Source organism: Thermobia domestica, chromosome 7 (assembly GCF_964235325.1).
Source record: "Thermobia domestica chromosome 7, izTheDome1.hap1.1, whole genome shotgun sequence".
NCBI classification, from domain to species: Eukaryota; Metazoa; Arthropoda; class Insecta; order Zygentoma; family Lepismatidae; genus Thermobia; species Thermobia domestica.
This window is the reverse complement of record NC_137460.1, coordinates 121,300,552-121,325,431: the sequence shown is the minus strand read 5'-3', so window position 1 is coordinate 121,325,431 and position 24,880 is coordinate 121,300,552. Positions and strand designations below refer to the sequence as shown.

General features: G+C 32.8%; 1 protein-coding gene across 1 annotated transcript in view; it reads left to right on the top strand.

Moving 5' to 3' along the window:
* LOC145690378 (ATP-binding cassette sub-family G member 1-like) overlaps positions 1-24,880 on the top strand; it is a 182,619-nt gene that overhangs the window by 143,722 nt on the left and 14,017 nt on the right. Inside the window, exons 4-7 of the mRNA XM_081765208.1 lie at positions 15,868-16,013; positions 17,692-17,930; positions 19,846-19,983; positions 23,251-23,405. Of these exons, the coding sequence (XP_081621334.1) occupies positions 15,868-16,013; positions 17,692-17,930; positions 19,846-19,983; positions 23,251-23,405 (678 nt within the window). The remainder of the gene's footprint in view (positions 1-15,867; positions 16,014-17,691; positions 17,931-19,845; positions 19,984-23,250; positions 23,406-24,880) is intronic.

Below are 24,880 nucleotides of genomic sequence, written 5' to 3'. Positions count from 1 at the left end.
TCTTTCTGATTATTACCAACATTTTATATATTTTTCGTTCCATTCAGTTAAACTTCAGTCTTGCGGTTAGCAATATTTCATAATTTAATCTTCGTTTCACTCACCTAAGTTTCTTCTGTGTTATTACCAGCAGTTTACTATTTATTTCTGGTTCTATTCAGCTGATTTTCTACCTTACTATTACCAGTAATTCACCATTTGTTATTCTTCCCATCCAGCTGGTTTTCTTCCTAATACCAAACAGTTCATCAATTGTTTTTAGTACCTTCCATTTAATTGTCTGCATTATTTTAATGTAGATTGTTCGAAAGTCTCTGTTTGTTTGCAGTCGCCTTTTCGTTTGACCTGCCTAGTTCATAGAATAGCTTATTTTGCACCATCTCTTTATTTGGTGACCAACAAACAAGCCCCTGACACCTTAAGAATCCAAACTTCGGGTTATCGCTGCTCTCGGCGAACAGCATCATTAATTATACCAATTCTCGAAAGCAGTATTTCTCGACATTTTTTCCACGCACAGTCTCTCTGTACCATCTGCACACTAACGTACGCATTGGCAATACTCCACGAAGTTCTCATTAGCATTCATTTTTGAACATTTCTGAAAAAGAAACACATTTTTAGACCTTTGGAACATTTTTCCTTTTTTCACATTTATATTGAATTTTAATATATATGATTTTTATTTTCTTTACTTTCATTGTGATATCTCGAAAGTTCCGCGACACATACGCCGTATTTCGTGGCATATTGATTGAGAATCACTACTCTAAACAATCCAAACACTTAAGCAAATGCCAAGCTACAAATCCCGCAGTTCAAAAATTTGCAGTAAATTCAAACTTAATTCTACTAGGAAACTTTTGAATTAAAAAGAAGTATGTTTGAAACAAATTTAACCTTTTTCTTGCAGTCCACGCTGTTATTTAGAAAATGAATAAAATAAAACTACAAAATCTATTTTTTTTTAAATGGCTGACTATCAATACATAATAGCGACACATTGCGGGGCGCAACTCTGCTCTGTAGATCTTTCTGCTGTTTCGCAAGAAGTTAGTATATAAATATGTAGGTAGTCTATCGGGAATGTACCACCCAGTGACGACGCTACCTTTAATTTGTGTGGGGGGGAAGGGCAGACAGAGGTGCAGAGACACGTTTGGGGGGACGCTTTTTAAGTTTTATATTGCATACATTACAACAGAACATGGCAGTCGGGGGAGGACGATGCAACCAAGGGGGAACCAGCCCCCTTGTTTCCTCTATTGTTGTCACTAGTGCCGCCACTTGTGCTTCGTCGCGGCAAAGGTTAGAACTACGTGCTTCCACTAAAGTCTACGAGGACATATCCAGCGTTGAGCGAATTAAAAATATCCAGAAATGCATTCCATGTTTTATTAAGTGTAATATACACAAGCATTTGATCTTAAATGCTGCTGCATGCACACATTCTAACTCAATCACAATGACTTTCAAACAGGTTTGTTTAGTTACTATATAATCACAATTAACATCATTGCATTGTGAAGTCTTGCGTATTTTGTAATGACTCGTTTGTGTATATACAGTATTAAAAAAAAATGACATTCAAATGACCTGGTCCATGAACGAATACTGACTATGGGATATAACACACTAACGTACTTTTTTAAAAAAAGTTTAGCTGCAAATTTACTGCAAATTGCGTGTCATGGTGTAATGTTTCCAGGCATATTATAGTTGAACTTAAATAGACCTGCTTACATTAGAAGACAATGATCGTTAGTGATAAATGCACGTAACATGCCATTATGAAGTTCTTTGAAGTATATCTTTTTTTTATTGTGTTGTAATAATTTGCTACTAGAAAGTGTTTCCTTTCAAAGAAATGAAACGGTGCTTCTGTTGCTATCTGCATAATATATAATATTGCATAATCTGTGCATAGCATGCAAAGGATATGTTGTATGAGTATCCGGAGTTGTTTTATAATGAAGTTATAGTGAATATCATTATAGATATATCCAAAACTCTTTATTAGAAGTGACGTTAGCTAAATACGTAATATGAACAAACAACATTTTGCAAAAGACAAGAAAAGTTGTGTGGAAAAATTAATTATTTATCGAATGTTAATTTTTGATTTTAATCAGATTTGGGTTAAGTTTAGAGTTTTTTTAAAAATAAAAATCCTTCCTCCGGTTTTTTTTAATTAGGAAAATTTACAGGAGAAATGAGGTAAGAAATTATGATTTGGAGTTCTTATGTGATGTTTAGGTGTGTAAGTTCGGCAGTAAAGTTATGCTTAATATGAGGAAAGATATGTGGAAGTTGGTACTATTTGCAAGACGCGGAAGGTTTCATGATTCAGCTCAGCAGCATTTCCATCTTTCAATATGTCCTTCCACTTGTGCAAGTTTCAATGCGATACTCGCCGAGGAGTTGGATAGCTTTTCTTGTGAGAGGCCCGCAAGGCCTGCAGTGCGGGAAGGCCCGCAGGGTTTGGGGGTCCACTGCGAAGCAAATTCCTAGAACTATAGGCTACAGTAAGTGAGTTGAATGCGGAATATCCATTTCTCTGAACAACATTATTTACTTTAGAAAAGAAAAATGTGCTTTAGGTGAAAATTCATCCATTCTAGCAACATTAGTTTTAAGAATCATCTTAACACTCGAAGGTTAAGGGAAAATAATTTTGTCTTTTTCTGTGAGTATTAATTTTAATTGTAATTTTATTATATTCTATGGATTTATTAACCATTGTCTTCTACAGGACACAATATAGTGGGAAGTTAATGTTCATGGGAAGGGGGACCCAAAAATAATCCTGCGGGGGGCCCGACATTTTTGCATTACGCTACTGAACCTGTACATATCCTGGTACAGAAAATCTTGTGCATAATACAGAATCCTGTTAAGTTTCACCTTTCCGAATTTTCTATACTGAAAATCAACTTTTCTTCCTAGTGCCATAGATTCTTTTAAAAAATCCTTTTTTTTGTACTTTTGATTTTTTCATTCTAGTTAGTCATTATTTGCTCTCATATTATTAAATTATTATTATTATTATTATTATTATTATTATTATTATTATTATTATTATTATTATTATTATTATTATTATTATTATTATTATTATTATTATTATACTCAGATTTATTTTGTTGACATTGATATCAGTGACGGCTCGAGAGGGAATCACATCGGTAAAAATTTAAATGTTATCGCCATAAGCTACGAGAAGAAAGCTTCATACAGATTACAGCTTCAGAAAGATATATAAAATAACTAGTACATTAGGTAAGGCACGTTAGTAGTGCAAGAAGGTAAAATTTAATTTACTTTCTGCTGAAAATAATTGAATACTGTCAAACCCTTTTTGTTTATTATTCCAGTCTCTATACAAAGTGTTCACGGTATATTAAATGGCTTTTTAGGCACAAACCTGAAAATATTAGAAGACTGCAGAACAATATTGAGGAAAAAGTGTGAAATGATATGAAATCTGAAAAGCGGATTTTAACATCTTAACGTTATAAAGTTGATTTTTGAAAGTTAAATCTGCCCCTCACAATATTGGCCCGGTAGTTACGTCACTGTCTTCATTGCGGATTTGGAGTACTATGATATAGGAAGGAAAACTTTGACCTATTATTGGAGACTTTATGCCTTTTTAGGCTTATGTTCTCTGATAATAGTTCTCTCAAGATTTTTAAAATTCTTCTTACAAAAAAAAACGTAACGATATGACACCTTGAAAATTGCTCAGATTCGTTTTCTTGTTATTGAGCCCTACAACAAACTGTAGCAACATCTTTCGTAAAGCCCAATGAGCTACATCCCAGATTCAATCTTAAGTGTAAATAATGTAGTAGTAGATATGGTTCGCCTTAGTATGTAAGATCCTGGATGAGATGGGTGGCTTTCCCCCACTTAATACTTTTAGGAAAAAAATCTCTTCTCTAGTAAGTTACTTGGGGGTAAATAGGATGATACTTCTATCAGAAATTTGTAAATTACAGTAATTCATATAAATTTAACATGTATTTAATATATAATTAACTGGTAAAGTGATAGGCTTATAGGAAGACATAGAAAACAATTCACAGAGAACACAGACTACTTGCACATATTTTAACAATTATTGTTACTGAAATGCGTGAACTCTATGTCGAAATATTCTACTGAAAAGAAATGGAGTTAATTCCTCTCTTCTCTACCGCTTACTTCGACTATGATGGCTTCACACCCCGATTCGCATCCATTTTAAATTGAAGACCCCTTTCATACAAGTTCAATGATGAAACAATACTTCCAACACAGAAATGCACGCAAGGATTTTTTTTTTTCAAGAGTGCCAGGGTCAAAATGCCAAGACAAAGTGCATTCCTTTATGCATATAATACTTCATGTAAATCAACAACTATTTATGCATATTGCAACGATAATGTTTATGTACCCTATATTTAGTTTTAGGACAAGGACAATAGTCCAGTACCTTATGGTAACAAATCTTGTGGCCAGACTTGTTTAAACTTGTTTTATTTATGATGTAAGTGAGGAAGCCAGATTGAAGTGTATTTTTAATTTCTGCAAAATGATAAGTATTAAGGAAATACAAAATTTAAAAGTAACAAAAATAGATTAATTTATTGAAATAATTATCGTGATAAGTTTTGATGATTATTAAAGTAATTTTAATCGAGCTGGGGCTGCAATATTCAACTATATTGCATAACTTCACAATATTGCATAACTTCATTAAGTACAGTAAATATATCAAATACTGTAGTTTGCCAGTAAGCAAGTCGAATATATTTTCCTCAAGTATTTCGGAAAACCAAACCCCTTTCGAAAATCTAAGGGAGGGCAATTGCCCCTTCTTGCACCCTACTTGGGACGTCCACGTTCTAACAATACCGAAAAGATTCAAGTTATTGAAACATGATAGGCATACGAAGACAGGCACGCACCCAGAAATTTTTGTTGGGGGGGGGGGGGGTTATAATACTACAAGCCACCACGTCTATGTAGGGGGTAAGAACCCCGAATATGAGACCCTAAAGTTAGGATGCTATGTACTGGTTAATTATAGCATAACCAAACACTGTTGTTACTTTAATATATTCTGTGGAATGTCTAATTTACGATACAAAGTATTGGAATACATAAATATATAACAATAAAAAAAAATATATTGAAAAATGTGACCAAAGTTGGTACACTGCCATTTTTGTGAGGGCTACCTAATAGGAGACCCCGGTGTTTTGTGTACTTTTAAGAGAGTTATTTTATTAATTCATCATTCAACACTGTCTTTATGCCAAATTCTGTGAAGGCACAAAAATATAAAACGTTACATTTTCAATCTAACTCACTTTCTTCGATTTTAGAATAAACGCACTGTAAAGTTTTACATTTTCGTGCACATAAACTTTAACGATTTTTGATCACTTCTTTTAATGTGCAAATATGTATCAGATAAGAAGAAATGTGTCTAAAATGACAGCACGATGCCAACGAAATCACTGGCTCTATATACAGGACTAGTCTAAGAGACTATTTTGTGAATAACAGAAATGTCGATACAAATAAGGTCCTAATATAAGACCCAATATTACTAAACGGGTCACATTATGAGACTAGTCTCATATACTGAACCCATTAAGGGCCTCATAATAAGACATTCGACCGATAAACAAATGACGAACGCCATCTTAAATATAAGTGGAAGAAAATCGGTAGCTCATTACATGTTGCAATACACATATCCACTAGTATGACAGGGAAGTAAAGATAGAATGGATATCAAATTACCTTCTCCATTTTCAGCACCTGACGTGTGCACGTTAAGAAAGCTTTGTAGGGACGCAATTTCTTCCAGCTTCACTATACTAACAACTCTCCACATAACGAGCTCACGTGACTTCTGGTGCTGAGGTGGGCTATTTCCTTTTGTTTTAGCTCGCTTCCACTAGATTGCAGCTCTTGCTTCACAAGATAGGTACGGGTCTCAATTTAGGTGCCTATCCTCATATTAGGAGTTCTTACCCTATTCAACGGACATTATTCTGCACCCGAAAAGACGATAAATAATTGTAAAATATTATCACCTATATTTTCAGAAAAAATGATAGAATTAAATTGTTTTTATAAGAGAAAGAGTACAGATGAAACGTAAGATCCAATTTGCGTGCTACATCAATGATTACTCTGTTAAACAAGTAGATAGTTTTATTGAGAAAGTGTAAAAATGTAAGTTGAGTTAGAAAGTTTTGAGGGTCCAAATCCGGTGAACAACCCATGGGTGCGCTTCTGTACGAAGACTAAAACTGCAAAGAAGTTCTATAAATAATTTTGATGATAATAAGTTACTCTTGCATCGACAGGTAATAAATTTATTTAGATATGTAATAATGAAACGTTTACATCGAAGAATCAAATTTGGTTCTTCAGAATGACATCATAGCGGAAACAAGAATGCAATTCCAAGTATTGTAAATCATGCATCCATTTTATTTCACCTTACAAATATGGCAATTACCATTACAACGATTACCAATACGTTTCTCTGCTTTTGTATGCTATAAACTATACTTTAAAAACCGGAACTATCACTACAAGGTCAAAATTATTCTTTCTCTATTCGTCTGAATTATCTTCAACATATTTGCTCCTCTGTATCATTGTCTCTACCACTATTTTTTAAAACTTTTTTTTTATTCTTGCTCACGTCTTTGCAGAAACAAATTATAAGTTAGAAGCGTAAAAAAAAAGAGGTGACAACGTTAAAAAATACAAGGTAAACGGGTTATGATTCTTTATCCTGTCTGTTATTACAATTATTCCTATGAATACACGATTGAATTCATAGAAAGATGCACGCTATACATATACACCAATCTTGTTTCTTTTGTGTGGTTAAAATCTTGTAGAACGTGTTTCGAAGAGTTTTGTTTTTCTTTTTTGTTATTCGCATAAATATGATTATAAGGTTTCCTTAAAATTGTTATCTAATATGCACTATCACCATTCACGTAGATGCATGTATCACAAATGCACCTGCGTATCATCCCGACGGGAAAGCCTTTTCCCTCTGGGCTTCTTCCGTCTGCGTCCTCCATATCACATTCGTAACAGAGAATGATGTGTGGCAAGTGTCGTGGCTTCGTGTCAAACAGTTGAAAGGAATGTGGTAATAGCAAGTTTTCTCTCATTTCCGCCTTTTGGGATAGGAATTTTAAAAATTGGGTAACAAGAACTTGTCCGAATATGTCCCGATATGTCATCACTATCCATTTGCACATAGCCTACGCACGGCATATAAACTCACAGTTGATCATTTTGTTGAGGACGAGTGTGGTATATAAACATAACATCTAGATGTGGTTTATAATCCTCTTTTGCGTTTTATTTGTCAAATATATCATTCAATACCCAATCATAGGCTTGGATGGCTTTCAGTGTGTCCATGTCTTGTTTCTCCGAGATTCCTAAAGGGTTAAATAAAAATTATATCGAATACAAAATTGGCCTTCTAGTGGCTAGCGCGCGCACATTTAGAACACGGATTTTGGAGAGCATTGAACGCATTACAGTGAGATGGATTCTATCTTAAACTGTAGGTCTACGTCTGATATAGCCCGATGCTGTAAAGAGACGCACAACTTTTTTTTTTTAATTTATAAGATGTTCTCCAACCTTTCCCATTAAATATTACTCGAAGCAGGGTCGGCCCGAGGCAATTTGCCACACCATGCAATAGCATAATTTGCCGCTCCCTTTCTCCAAAAAGAACAAATCTTAAAAGCCATGATTTTAAGCATTCTATCCCATGGTAGAAATCTATCCCATCATGAACAATGAAGGAGATGGAAAAAGCACTCGCACTTAGAAAGACCTAAACACTACAATCTTGTTGTGTCTGTTTTTTTTCCTTTAAATAATAATATATTATGTTAGTCAAAGATAAAGCTAATACACTTGCAGAGTAAAGATGATAATCCTTTTTTTAGAATTCAATATCGAGCTTCAATTTCAATTTATCAGTTTGCAATTCTAGTGCAACTAGCTCTTTTATCTTCATTTCTTGATTTTTCCTACATCTGTTCTTTTTTTTTTTTAAATTGTTTCCTCTTTCAATGAACTTGTTTGCGACAAAGACAAAACTCTGATAACTAACTAAATGGGAAAGCTGTTCGCTAGTCTTCGAGAATTGAGTTCTTGTATTTAACAACATTCAAGCAATTCATCCTTAGATTTATTTGAACATTTCCATATGATCTTAAACTAATATGACCTTAAAATGATTTATGAATGTAGTATTCAAATAGAAGGTGAGCTTAGTAAATTTTAACTACCATCATTATGAAATCTGTTTGGAACAAGATATATTTATTTTAAATAATATAGCTATGAGAGATTTTGCTGCCCCTTGGAACTTGCCGTCCGTGCAAATGCACGTGTTGAATATATATATATCTGATAGAACCGGCCCTGACTTGAAGTCTTCACATTCAGTGTTAGGGATAGTTATCCCACATGTCTGTGCTATCTTGGTATCTACTACTTTTATTTTTGAATATTCTGCTTCTCGGTAAATAATAAGAATCATGTATATTAGGCATTTTATCAACATATAAAATGTTACTGCGAAACTGAAGTATTCGAATTTCCTAGGTGTCTCTCAGCTGTAAAATTAAGTGTGTTTTTGATATATATTTTCTGGTTATGGTTAACTTACGAGCTACGACTTTAATCACTGGGTACCCAATTTATAACCCACTTAACCTGAGTGAACATTTTGGTTTATTACATAAAAGGGTACCGGAGAAGAAGGGAAGAGAGTATATCTTCTTCATATCTTCCAAACCCTCTTAAACATCTTATTAAAGATAACTGGATATTGGTACCTACGCTTCTAAAAATTTCACTTCCAAGAGAAGGAATGGAAACAATTTTTATATTATTTTTTTAAAATATACTGTGTATAACAATAAGACCAACATTGTCTGTCTCATCATCACAGAAAACAGATGAACAGTTTGATTATATATTTTTTTCCGAACATAATTAGCACTTCCCTTAAGTCGGGCTTTTTTCATGCTATTTTCATTAAAATATGTATCTTAAGGTGGACGGAAGAGTTCGAAATGTTATACCAAAAATAAATTATCTGACGAGCCTCTCAAGTTAGGCAGATGAGATTTACTTTTTATTATGAATAAATTCATACATGTCCAATTTTTTTCAAAGATTTCACTTTAAAGAGGAGAAAGGGACTTTCTTTACGCCTAAATTTTAATTTTTCATTTTGCATTCATAAAATGGCAGAAATGATGCTGTTTAAACTGTTTCTTTAAATAGATACCACTTAGGTCGACCTCTTTATTAAATTGCGTATCCTAAGAGGGGAGAATGGGGGTTAAATTTTTGACAAGGAAGAAAGATTACACTGTTTAAAATACATTTTTGAACATACTTTTAACTCTAGCTTAGTTGAGCCTTGGTTATTTCACTTCCATTTAAGTACGTATCCTATAGGAGAAAACAGAGTTCATATACAGCTTTGAAATATACATACACACATATAAAGCAATTTGTTTACATTCCGATATATACGTAAGTAATACACCATCTGCGACAATTATTTTTTGCTTATTTTGCTGTCTTTCTCAAATCACATCACGTAGTACCAATTACATGTTTTGATGTGATGACTAACATACTCTATATTCCACAAACACGTTTTCATGCAACATTCTAAAATGTATTATTTACAATTCAAGGTAATCGTAAAAAGTTCTTATATATACCCACAACACGTTCTAGTTGGCGTAATACTAGCACTAGAAAGTGGAAGCATGTTTATAACAAACAATATGTGATGAAAATTGTTTGCAAATTCTACAAATTACATTTTTTCTGTCTTTTTCACGGTTATTTCCAAGTGTAAATGTAGTCTAAGTTCTGTTGGTAGATCTGACGATTTGGATATAATCTAAATTTATGCTGTACCTGTTGATGTTATGAGAGTCGTAATACATGCTGTACGTGTTAATGTTATAAAAGCCTTATGGGCAATGAACTAAGACTCTATTATGTCACATCGTGCACATTTTTATCAAGTTGACTGCCATCTGTATGGAATTCCATGCACATAGGTCTCCCGTGCAGTGTCGCGTGTATGATTTTCCGTACACAAACAATATATCATTACATAATAAATGAATTATCACATAATAGTGCATAATATTTTTTATTAACATGGGACAAAATGGACAATTAAAATAATATTTTTCAGTGCAAATATTTGGTACGTGGAAGGTGAAAAAATAGTCAAAGCATTTAAAAGTAAAACTAACTTAAGGCCAAGGCTGTGTAAACTAAAAAATAAACTTCCCCACAAGAAGATGTAACATAACATCTAGCTAATCTCGATATGTGCTTCTGTAATCTGATCTATTGTTTGCAAAAAAATAAATAAATAAATAAAAAATAAAAACAAAATATCTGGCGATGTTCTGGTGGACAATCTAGGGAAATTTCGTAGGTAAATTTAGCAAAAAGGGAAAAGGGATTTTTAAACAATAAAACGTGAAAATACAGGGAAATTCTTTGACTGATTGACCAATATCATTGCTTTAATTTTTCTTTGTTCTACTCAAATAAACCAATATAATAGCAATAGTGTGTGTGTGTAATCAAAGTAGTATAATTTACATACATTGTTGGCTAGTTGTATTTGCGGGCATTTTTTGTAAAAAAAAAAAAAAAAAAAAAAAAGCGAAAGAAAAAGTTTTAAAAAATAGACACAAGAAACAAATTAAATAAACAATGGCGTTAGAAATGAAACAGTCGAAACTGTCATTGTTGACTCTCGCCCAAACGTGCTCTTTCTCTGTAAGATCATAAAAGGAATATAATTTAGATAACAAACATTTTAGCTTTATTCTTGATGAGACACAACATTTACGAGTTCGGTGTGTGACAGAAGTATGTAATAGTATTAGTGAATAATCAGGTGACGTGAATTGCTGATATATTCTTATATTAAACACCTGAGCATAATGCAAATTAAAATTAAAGCGCGTTGAGAAGGGGACAGCAATAGTTGAAGTCAAAAGACGCGACCGCCCAATCATCGTTAATGCAACCAGAACTTTGATATCTTTGTGATTTTTGTGTGTTTTGTTAATTGTATTAAGCACATGTGTCAGTAAATCGAATTTTCTTAAATGAAGGCAAATCCTAGTTCTAGTGCATCTTAGAACAAGTGGAAACGGAAAAAGTCTCGCAACGTCATAAAAGATGATACAGGTTAGAAGAGAATTGCCTGGAAACGAAAAACGATTTTATCAAGTACGATTCAAAACAGAATGGTTGGATGATGAAAAATTCAAGTTTTGACTTAGACCGGGGGAAGATAATAGTGAAAAGTGTAAATATTTGGCATGTAGCGTGGCGTTATGTTACGGAAAAAGTGAAATAGAAAAGCATTCGTAAGGGGAAGAAAGCATCTACAAAATCTTAAAGCAGTGAAAAATATACTCTGTAACATCTTTCTTGAAAATAGATTAGAACAAGGTAAAAGAAGCAGAAATATACTTGGTGGCATTTATGAGAGAGCATGATATTCCTAGTGCAAAAGATTGGTGAAGTTTCAGTGATTTTTATATCTTCTTGCCTCTGAAACATAGCACAAAAGCAATAGGTGTGTAAGTTGTGTAAAGTTATTGCTTGAAATGAGATAATCAAAATAGGAGACACAGTTACTGTTTCTCTTGCTTCCTAAATAACATTTAAATCTCTGGTTATCCTTTCACAAATCAACAGCAGACATCGGAAGAAAATTATGTATTTTCGTTTTCTTTCAATTTCATTACAATTTGTGTGGAGTCATTAGTGCTGAAGCATTATTATCTTTGACATTTTTTGACTATTGTGTTCAATACTTCCTTTAATATAGCTAAATTAATCTTATCACATGACTACTATCATAGGAAATGGATATTCGACGAACTAGGGAAATTTTGATAAGAAAAGGGAAAATGTTTTTATCAGTCAAGGGAAATTTTCTTAAGGAAACCTACGAACAATGCTCCGGAGTTCGGCGGCGGTAGTGGAAGTGATAACATTCCCTAGTGTGGTGCTAAGAAGAGAAAGAGGAATAAATTTCACACTTTATACATCACACACATCTTCATACTCATTAAAAAAAATACAAACACATCCAAAATATTCTATACAATTTCATTCTACTAATGTTTTCACTTTTCTCAACTTTTACTCCCCGATTATCTGCCTAACTGGCTCTCTTTTCCCCGCCGGAACTCCTTTTCGATTTTGGCTATTATACATCCCTATTGTGACAACTTTCTTATTTACTCGATTCTGACATTTCCTATACCCAATCATGACTTCACAGATTTATATTTCTACTTTCTTTCAATTACTCAATTATACACTTCAGGCAATACAATTTGAAAGTCAGCCAATAAATGCAAATGGCGATGTCCGCTGTCTGTAAAATTTTCTTTCATTTCATTAATTTGGTAATTCAATTTTTACATTAATAATTCAATCATAACGCATTTTTAGCACATTTGACCTGAAGGCTGGTGCACCTAATTAATTTAACATGAATGGTAAAGAAGATAAGATTTGAAGACCGTAATTTTCAAGGATGTTATAAATAGAGGATCTATCCATATGTATCTTCATCCTATTATGGGTAGGGGTGGCGAAACTCTGACGTATGGCTTCAAGATTTTGTTCTCTATTTTATAAGATCCTTGGTAATTTTTCAAGTATTCTGAGATTTACAAACTCCATAAAGGCAACATTTAAAGCAGCATTTTCAGTTAACAAATAAATACAGTATAAGGAAGTACATTTATTTGAGGAAAGAAATGTACTAAGCGATGGAAGGCTAATTGGAGCCAACTTGAAGAAGATAATCCCAAACTTCCTATATCTCCTGTCACAAAAATGATTTTAAAAAATTAACATTTGCCAACCAATGCTATCCAAATTCTCAGTAAAATACTATAAATCAAATAATCATTATTAGGTTGAAAATTTGGGTTGATCTATACATCGCTTCTTCAATTGTTTTCTTGCAAACAGAAATGCAAGGTACGTTGCTAGCTTTATTATTGAAGTAATTTGTATTCTCTTTGTGACTATTGCGTTTGTGTGTATAGCGAATCAGATTATGCGCAAGAATATATGGTGTAAGTTAAATTACGTAAACGGTACTTTTTTCTGAATAAAATTGAATAGAATACAAATGTGCGGGATGTTTTTGTGGTAGAAGCGAGCCCATAAATGAACTGCAGATCTTGCAATTTTTGCATAAGTCCAGTTGCTCTAATACGAGATTTTTGTCATTGATTTCTCAAAAACAGTATTGTAACCGAACAGTTCAAACTTAGAAAGTAGCGGTTTTATGCTACAGAGAGTCGAATCAGTCGACATTCCGGGTTTGGTACAAACGGTTATCTAATTACCATTCAAATGATCATGTTTATATACTTAATATCTCTTATTTTATTTTTTATCAGAACACAGGCTTTTCTGATAAAAATCTTACAAAACTTCAGAGAAATTCTAACTTTCCACCCCACAGATGTAACAAAGTATTGCTGTTCATCAACAGTTACACTAAAATGGCAGATGAAAGTTTAACAGTCACGTAACGTAGTGTTGTCAAGCTAAAAATTTTAAAACCACCAGATATGCTATTATTCCTGGCCTGTTATCTTAAATGTTCTAAGGTGCCCCCCGTTCAAATGCACCCCCTCTTCCCTACATGAGAATTTCTCTCGTTTTATAAGCTAATGAAACAGGCGAATAAATGAAATGAAACGAAATGATTTGCAATCGATCCTGGTCGATGGCAAACATTAACTTTTAGGCTGCCCTCCTAACAGTATTAACTGTATTAACCTGGATATATAACAATGTCGGTTGGACAATATCTTGTAAATTTTGTGACAATTCATTCTTCTTGGAGATTAGAAGAAAAACTGTTTTGTTAACCTAAAAAAAAAAAATCTGCGACAACTGACATTTTTGATCAAGCACTAAACACCACACTTTTCTGTGTGTTGTTATTTATGCTCAATCACATGTTTGGCACACAAATTTATCTGGAGATTTTCTACTCCCATTTACTTGATTACTTTGCCAAGTCACCAACAGGGCTGTTAGATACTTCAAAATAACCCCAAAAGATTTCAAAATACTTTCACCTCAGTTTGATATCTCAAAATTAATTATTGCCGATTTTTTAATGAATTGTCTGTGTTTTCATCTATCGGAAGAAATAGAAAATTATCTTTACACATATCGGATGAAATATGTTTTACACAATAATACAGATCCCATCAAGGCTTTAATTTTAAATAGTTTTTGATGTACTCTGAGAAGGTACTTGAACTTTCCAAATTGTCTTTCAAAACATTGTCAAAGACCAATGTAATTCGAGTACGTGAGTCATTTGAATATCTATCTCATTATGTAATCTAAATTGATCGCATCAGTAACAGAATATATATATTTTTGACAGAATATATATATTTTTGCGTGACAGAATATATATATTTTTGACTGTTCTTTCATGTCTGTATACAGGCATATTATAACAATTGTATCGGTTTTCATACCACAGCAAAGTCATTTCATTATCTAAATGATTTTCTGACAAGCTACGCATTTTTCTTTCAACTGGAGCGTTTCAAGAATTTATGCCAACTTTGTTCCACGTATCTTCTCCATCGAATAAAATGCATGAAAAGTAAGAAAGTGTATTTGCTACAGGACAGTTGCCTCCATTCTCACTTTTCACATACGATTTTATTTGTTGTCACTTGGATTATACTCTTCGTTAGGTAAATACGTGACATTAATGCCATCTATCGGGCGGGGTCACAACTATGTGAGAGCAAAGAATGCTGCTTCTATCCCTAGTTCTTCAGTTTATGTAACGTTTAAATCTGTTTCATCAGACACAAAAACGTGAAATGCGCCAGGTTTCGACATTACTGTGTCTATTCTCAATAGAATTAATAATAACACTCCCGCAGCTCTAAAGGTAGCGATAATATTAAAATAATGAGACTGGAAGTCGACAGCCAGAATGTATCCGTCGGTATATTTCCAAGCTTCATCTAACTCTTGAACGTACGCAACCACAGATTCCTTCAGTCTCAAACTCGACTCGGTTTGGACATAGCGTTATAAATGTAATGATTAAAAAACGTGTGTGTATATTATTGTTATAAATGCACTTCTCTTTGGGTAGTGAGTGGGCATAAAACCGTGTACACTATATTAAAATCTGCGCCTAAAATTAGTGTTACTCACAGACTAAGATGATTCTGTATTATTTATAAGTATATTAGCAGAATACCCGTTCTTTGCACGGGGAGAATGCATTTCATTTTGGACATAAAGGACACCAACCAACTTAGGAACCACAAAAACTATGGATTCGGCACTAATGTCGGCTATTTTCAATTATTTTTACATGTCACCATCTCTCTTTAGGAGTACTAATGGGAGCTGAATTTGAATTTAAACGGCATCGGAAGTGTAACTGTTCATCTCAGTGACCTCGAAAACTATGGATTCGAAACTAATAACGGCGCGTTTTGATATTTTTTACATATCTTCCCCTCCTCCCTGTCCTAAGTTGCACCGTCAAAGTGAAATAACAAAAAACATCCCAGGTCCGAACTTCATCTATGTTGAAAATTTCACTGTGAGTGGTCGGGTGGTTCAAGAGTTATTAAGTCACAAACATAGTCACCTTAATTATTATTTAGATAGATAGATATGCATTTTAATATAATTTACTGAAGTAGATTATTCACTTCGTTTCAGATCGAGAATATCCTTACTACTCTCGGATTGCTGGAATGCCTACACACTCCAGCTGGCAATCTTTCTGGTGGGCAAAAGAAGAGGTTGTCTATTTCCTTGGAATTGCTAGGGAATCCCCAAGTTATTTTTCTGGATGAACCAACTACGTAAGCTATATATACTATTATTATGTAAAACTACTTTGTCGTGATTAAAATCTGCGAGAATTGTAGTATGTAAATGGTTGATGATACATATCATTACATGATTGTTAAACTGCTTTAGGAACTTTATAATTAAAAACAACTTTATTTGTTGTTACTGTAAACGAGAACTCCATTATTTTAGAAAGAATATTAGTACTCTAAAGATATAATTTTAAGTCATAAAGTTTCCAATCTTCTGACATAAATGGGAATGCATGCATTAGCTACAATCGTAGATTAATTCGCATATTTTTTTTATGTACAGTATATTGCTCTCATAATTCTTTCTTTTATTTTACTTACGTTTTATTCTGATTTCTTGTTACAAATGTTAACATGTAATGAAACACAGAAGTCAAAAAATGCAATTGTAACGAACCGAATAGAAAAGACTTGATTTAGGCATAGGAATTTAGTTTCTTTAGCTAGAATTATTTGAAAGTACTCCAGTGAGAACATGATAATCTTGGAATTTTTTATGTTATGCAACATAAGTGTGTCTACATTTATTGTTCAGTACAAGCTGTGAAATATTCAACTTCTCTTTTATTTTTCCACGGTTTAATGGAATCATGTGCAATCACGAAAAAGGCATGATATTTTGTTATTCATATTTTCTGCATGATATTCAGCTTTTCATGGAAACAAATGAACTTTTGGTGGAGACAGAACATGAAAGTAATTTTTCTTAACTCCAAACCTGATCTCCATCATCTCTTGCAAAATTATTACTGGTAAAATAAGTACAAAAAAAGTATTATTAATGTTTGATAGGGTATAACTGAGTAACTATCAGAGATAACAGCAAACATTGTCATCTGAAATATTACACCCAAAAAATTTTATTATATCCCCCAGTATTCTTTAGAGTCTTCAATCCTGTAAGTTATGCACGTTTTTCACAATAGCTTCATTGCTGTTTCAAAATTGAAACCAGTATTTTCATTTTTTTCAGGAAAATTAAATGTGATAACGAAAAGCACCTAAGTTATTTCCAAAGATGTTTGTATAACGAATATAATGGTATTTTTCATGCTTCTAACCCAAGCAGTTTTTGCTGTACAACCAAGAGTATGGTTTTTCGTTTCACAATTACCTAACTTGATCCAAAACGGACTTCTGGGGGGGGGGAGGGTCGATGGGTTGTAATACTGTTACTTAGAGCTACTTTTAAGAGCTCCAAACTGTGGGATGGGTTTTATTTATATATATAAAATAAGAAAGTTTCCTCTTCTGGGGGGGGGGGGAATGCCCCGATCGCCTCCTCTGGATCCGCCACTGACTTGATCCTATCCACAAAGCATCAAATAGGAATATGAGCAAGGCATATGTTTGCAACAACAGTTCGTAATCAGCTCATACAACACAGAATATTTTCACACGTTTTATATTTCTATTAATTCTTTGTGTACATTTTAATCAGATTTAGAGACTCTCTTAAATTTAAAATGACACTTAATGTGAAATTATACTTAACTGCAAGTGGCGAAATAAAACTGATTCTGTGCAAGTGGTAATTAAAACTGTGTAACACACACTGAATAAATTAATGCAGCTTGGTAAAATTGTCAGGGGTTGAAAACTAGTATGCCTATTCTGTAAACAGTTTACTGACTTTTTTGGTATATTTTTCTTATAGAGGTTTGGACAGCTTATCTTGTTCCCAATGCATACAACTTTTAAAACTACTAGCACGAGAAGGACGTACAGTAGTCTGCACAATTCATCAACCAAGTGCTTTGTTATTTGAGATGTTTGACCAACTTTATTGTCTTGCCAAGGGCCAATGTCTCTATAGAGGCAAGACATCTGAACTTCTACCTTTTATGTCATCGTTGGGACTTGTGTGTCCACCTTACCATAATCCAGCAGATTTTGGTACGTTATTATTTTAATTATGCATTATTATCTCCTTCTAATTTAACATTTCAGAGATTCATATTTGTTGATAATCACCCTCGAAACAGTTAAGGAAGATTGTACAAAAGAGATTAAGACCCAACGTAGCTACATACATGATGAATTTAGAAACAAACAAACAAAAAAAAGTCCCTCAAGAATGCTCTTTGTTTTGTTAGCTGAGAAACGCCAAATCTTAAAAGTCTTATCTTTGTTCATCTTCTGGAAACTTATTCAAGTTCGAAGGGTAACTCTAAGAAAATAAACTGTCTCATTTTAGAAGATACTAAAACGGAAGTACGTAAAATTCGTCATAGCAGCGTAGCCAGAAGCAAATAGTCTACGTGCCCGTTAGAAAACATAAAACGTTATTTAGCAGAGTTATGCATGAACGTATAATACAACAGTTCTTTCAGATGTGACTGTATTCGCAAATAACTTGGAACATTATTGGCATAAACCTCATTGTGCACTGTAACTATTCATAAAAGTATTTTACGTATATAACTTTATGAACTGAGTAGTGAAGTATATTCCTATAAGAAACTGGAACCCTAAATGCAACCTCAACAGACGAAGCATGCCACAAAAAAGATTGTAAGATTCACCGCGCTAAAATAAAAGTGTATTGAAAACTTTAAATAATGAATTTCTTTTCAAAGAAATTAAACCGTGAAGGTAAGAATGTTAGAATAACAATAGGAAAACGTTAATTCTTTCTCGGTCAATTTCTTGTAATAGAATAACTTCGGTAACTTTAGCTCAAATCACTTGTTGCCACTATCTTTTGGGGGTGATTAAAGTTCTAATTTATTCTTCTATGACCTGCATAAAAAAAAAACAATCTTTGATATAACTAACACAAACGCTGAAATGGATCCGTTACATTCACAAATATTATTACTAATATTATTGAGTCACTAATTGCTGTCGATTTTTTCGTTTCTTTTTTTTATTTCTTCATCCATACTACTGTATTTCAATCAGTATACCAATTATTATTAGTGACAATATGACCCATTTCGTAATGGTTTGCATCAACACAACGCAAAATCTGCGATTTCATTTGTAATAATATGCATAGTAGTTAGGATTGAATTTCACATGTCTTGTGTTACTTTGAGTTGCGTTCTCTCCACAGTTTTCGCAAAAAGTGGTACGGAAAGAGCCCAAGTATTAAGCTGCATGCCGTCATATTCAACGTCATTTCTGATTTGCTGCTTTCTAAAAGTGAGATGGAGTTTAGTAACACAGTTCTTTGCACTTGAAGGAATTTGTAGAAGATGGACGAAACATCTCACATACGAAAATGATCATTCCGAAGATAATTAAAGCAAGATCGTTTCTTAATTATTCTTGTACTCAAGAGTTTTAAGGAAAACATTTGTAATACTAGTTGTAGAATTAGTCATAATGATAATAATAAATAGTAGCCTAGTAGTAGCATTATTATTAGAAACAGCAATGTAAAATTGTTTAGTCTAACAAATAATTGTTAAAAAAATTATATAACCATTACGTTTGCAACTTCTATGGGATTCCTATATTTTTCTACAATTTATTTACTTCATTTTATTTTTGCAACTCAATAAAAGCTTGATTTGATCTTGAGTTTAGCGTCCTTTTCAGCAGCAAGACTACATGAGACGTGAACCTACAGCTTAATATGGGGTCCAAACCACATGAACACACGTCAGGAATTCAACCCGGCTCTCCCACGCCAAAAACGTGTACGCAAACCGCTTAGCCTCAACGGAGTTCACAATAAAAAGTAAATTTATACTTATGGAAACCAACCTTTTCTTTTAAAAATGAAAGAAAATAGGTTTTGAAAATAAATAACAATTTATATCATGTTAAATTATGTCATAAAATGTAATATTCTTTATTTCAGTAATCGAAGTGTCATGTGAAGAGTATGGTGCTAGCAACCTAGAAGCAATGGTAAATGCTACCAACAAAATATGTATAGCACAAGAGGGTCTTGACAGAGCTAATGCTAATTACATTGATAGTCGCACAGAAGATATTGGTAAGAATTTGTGTATATATGTAAAATTTTTAAGATTTTCAGTGTTTCTCACAATATTGAAAACTAACCGTCTCACCATTTTAAGCTTCTTACAGCTTTGTAGAAATAAACGCGAAAAAGAAAAGGTTAAGTAGGTATAAAGTCAATTAGTTGTGTAAGTTCCTATTATAAAATTATTATTTACTTTAACCTCTTCACTGTCAAGTAATAAAATTGTCCCATTCCTTTAAATTGAACTAAACTTGTACTGAATCATTTAAAATGCTTTAAGTTTTGTGTTGGTTGTTAAAGATGCAGGTACAGCTCATGACGAGAAGAACCCTGAAACAGGGGTAGCGGGAAAAGGTCAACGACACGGTCAAGTCCATTTTCGGTTTTTGAGGTGTGGTCTATACTTAGATGTCGTCTGCTAGTCCGGGTAGTTATCGGTGTGCTATTCCGTGGTGTCATTTCAAATCCACGTACGAAAAGTGGGCGAGCCCATACCTACGTTACACTACTTCTGCTAAGGTTCTTCTCGTCATCTCTGAGCTGTACTTCCTAAATGGGTTTGAATGCAAAATTAATATAAGTATAAATTGCTCTACAACAATTTTGTAATTAGGCTCTGGTTTTGTATAATTTTTACTAACTACTTATGGATTTATGAAGGATATTGGTAATACTACTACTAACATACACAAACATTGCTAACAGTATGAAGATGAATAAACAAGTTTAAAAATATTATCGTAGATAGAACTGCTCATACTTGTTTTTTAAAATCCCTTATTGAGCTAGGGATACATTTATCCCAGACCATAACTAGTGATTAACTTGTAATATCGATATCTTTGGAATCTACATGTCAGCTTTAGCGTAAATAGCTCAAAAAATCTTTTCTTTCTTTCCTACAATTCCTATGGTGCTGCAGGGGTTTAACTGTAATACAAAGGTTAAGACAACTCTCTTACTAACTCAATTTAATTAACACAACTTGATGACAGATATATATGCTATCTTTTGTTTTCAAGATATAAAATTACCAAATAAAATTGGAAGTATTTATATGCTATAATCATAGGTAACTTCAAATAATGTTTAGGATTTTCGCTATGCTCACACTCGCATTTTTAAAATTTTAATCAGAACTTTTATGATGTAGAACATCAAAAAGCATAACGTAATAAACTATACATAGAGTTTCCATTCTACTTGGAAAAATCTGGAAGCAGTCATCAGTTTATTTAATATCACTTTGAAGACCATATCTGGGCTTACTTTCTACATGTTTTGTTTTTTTGTGTAAATTATTTACTAAAATTATAAAAAGAAAAAGTTTGGAAAGAGTAGTGAAGTCCCTTAAAAGCATATTATTAAATATTCATAAGTAGTATAATAATACTAACATCTTTGTCTTAAGAAAATGGAAACGAGTATTAAAGGCGATAGAAATATAATGTTCGAAAGTACTGCATAATTTCATCATACCTATCATTTGTGAGTTTTGAAGAGAAAGAATTAGGTTACATAGTTTCTCAATCAGTCAGAACTAAATTCAATTTTGTTTTGTGAACACAATTTATTTTAGATGAAAAGCTTCATTCGGTAAATACTAGAACCCCTAGGAGTTCCTAGGAGTCAAGTAAATTACACAAAATTCATAATTAGAAATTGGACAAAAAGAGTCAGAAAAGTTGATTGCAGCGGCTAAAACAGGCAATAGTTAAATCAGTCATTCTAATCCATAATAAGTAACAAAGGCTTAAAAAAAATTCTGATAGTAAGTGATAATCTTGAGTTTTCTAAAATATTTGATAACAAAACTCAAAATGACAAATAAAAACCAACTACTAGTAATTTTCCAGCACATCTACATAGTGACTTGCTTACCAGTATTGCAGTGCATAACATTGCACAGTCATATAGCTGACACGTATGTTTACTGCAATAATTAAACAAAAACGCTTTTCCATACTGAGAAAAATAAAAAAAAAATTGAATGGAAATCTCTCTCTCTCTCTCTCTCTCTCTCTTTAGAACAGAAGTGTGCTTAAATGGCACTTCTGTTTGGGCAATTCCGAGGAACTTATTGATTGAAATAATCAATAAGGCATGTACAATCCGCGGCAAAAAACCTGCAACATGAGCATTTAAGTTTATTGTGAAATGACGAAGTCTCTTGCTCCAAAATAAGTGTGCACGGGGGGAGCCCGAGGTTTATCCTGGCGTGATTCGTTCCACTTAGACGTTATGTTCATTCCTGTGCTGTTAGGCGTAGTTTCACAATAAACTTACATCTTCATGTTGCAGGTTTTTTGCCGCGGATTGTACATTTAACCATATATTTACATGTGATGCTCTACTACTTGTGTTGTTTGAGAAGTCTTCGCTAGTTCTCGCTCAATATTATTCAAATTATTTGAAATTTAAAGAAGACCGCTTAATTTTAGAATTTGTATTTAAGTAACATTTTGGATTCAAATATGATTAATTTTGCCATAACATTTTCATCCGTTTTTTAAATATATGACACACGTGATAATATTTTATTTATCTCAATATACTATTTGGTCATATTAAATCCAGACTGCAAAATGTAAATGCATGTATAGCTGTAGAGTTAAATATAGGCAACTAAAATATAAGCCTATTTTTCTGATTTCTGATATTCAGCAAACCTGTTATATGAGTTTTATTTCGAGGAATATGGTTTATCCTGTGGTACTCACTTCTCAGTCCTCCCGAGCTTATATCAATTAATTTTACGTATATTGTTTTGGCACTTCTCTCCCGAAGGTAACAGCAAGTATTGACACGTTTATTTCCTTTATTTGGAATTCCAGAAAAAAGGCAACCGTAGTTCATAATTGAAGAACATATGGTTTTCTTTGCTACAATACTACTTAGGAATAATAGTTTGCAGGCTTGTGTAAAAAGAATGATGTGTGGAACATGTAAGACTATATATTTCAACCTTCAAATAATCTTAACTTTTTAGGCGAATTATTGATTTTGGAATACTATTAATATATATTATACATTTTCCTCCGTATATAAAATGAGTTTACAATAGTAACTTCCAATATTATCTTTCTAGAATGTCTTTTCTAAATAATATCTGTATATAAAACACTGCATTAGTTAAAATAAATAAACCAATGAAAACTACTCTTTTTCAATTAACTAAGAACTACTAATACGAACACTAATACTGAATCTATTACTAATATGAACAATCTTTAATGTTTATATTTATATTCAATATGATTTTTTAATTTCATACAGTTGTGAACAAGAAGAAAGTATCTGAAATAAAAAGTATCAGTGCGAAAGAGTTTCTCCAATGCAAAATGAACGAAGAACTTATTTCCAAGATATCTCTTCTTTCTCAACTACGAATTCTCTACAAAAGGAAGCTGATTTGTATGTCAAGAGATAAGGTATGTAAATTTAATGAGTATAGTGAAAAACAACGCCGTATTTTCACTCATTGAACTCAGTCTTTGCTAAATATATTAGAAAAATAGGTTCAAAGCAACGAAAACAGAAGCATTTACTTCTTGCAAATTCTTACTTTACCTACAAATAAAAGTAGAAGGCGAATGTACAAATTGTGTGAACGCGACTGTATGTGATACCTACTTTTAGCTGCAAGTGGAAAGCTATTTCTGTTCCTTGATTTCAAAGATTACATCTTATTTTCTTCTACTGTATGTTAGGTGTACTAATACATGACAAGGCGTCTAGGTAATATTCTTAGAATGTCTCAAATTCCCTTACATATCTATCTTAACTTCTATGTTCAAGAGAGCTCCCTCGTGGCTAAGCGGTTAGCGTACGCGTCTTTGGCGTGGGAGACCCGGGTTCGATTCCCGGCGGGAGCTCATGTTCGGATTCCACGTTAATCAGTAGGTCCACGTCTCATATAGCCTCGTTGCTGAAAGGGACGCTAAACTAAAATCAACTCAATTCATGTTCAAGAGTTTTATTTTTGTTCGTAAACATGAATATAAACAAACATTATATCATGTGAACATCTAAGTTAAGATAGACATATAAGGGAGTTTAAGATACACTAGGAATATTAACTACCTGTATGTGCCATTGTGCCATGTATGTAGTGTATATACTATTAGCACACTATAAATTCTACATGTTCAAAAGATGTACCATATAAGAAGGATGTCCATTAGGTATGTTCTATAACTATGTCCAAGTATTATTTTAAATCTTTTTAATAATCCCTCTTTTAGGCATTGATAGTCATAGTGTAAGTATTCAAAATTTGTTTTCTATTTCTAAAATATTTGTTTGCTCTTTATAAGTTGAGTACAAAATAGCTGTTCAAAAAGTTTTACTAGTAATTTCGGCTAACGTATATTGAATGCAAATTTAAGAATAAACTTTTAAAATAATACACCCATTACTTGTACACCAATTTTATTTAATTTGTATGCAAATATTATTACTTTTCATATGCCTGAGAAGTGACATCGCTCAAGTGAAAAAATGATTGAATGCCCAAGGTTGAGATACTTACGTATGAAGCAATACTCGGGCATTCAATCATTTTTTTTTTTTCATTTGAGTGATTCAACCCTCGGGCATATGAAAAGTAATAATATTTGCATACAATTAAATAAAATTGTATATAAATTGCAAGTGGTAATGATCATGATCTAAGATTAATATCTATGAAAGTAATAAGATTTATGTACGTTTGACTGTTTAGTCCAATCGAGTTTTTAATGAGGAAGATAATTGTATGAAGTAATTGTAGATAAGAATAGTTTGTTTCATGAATTAAAACATTATTTGCTAATATTTGAAACAATAAATTTCACACTTCAGTCGCTCTCTTTTTCTTCGCCTTCCTAAAAATAATTTGTCAAGTTGTAGTTTTAAACAATCTCTT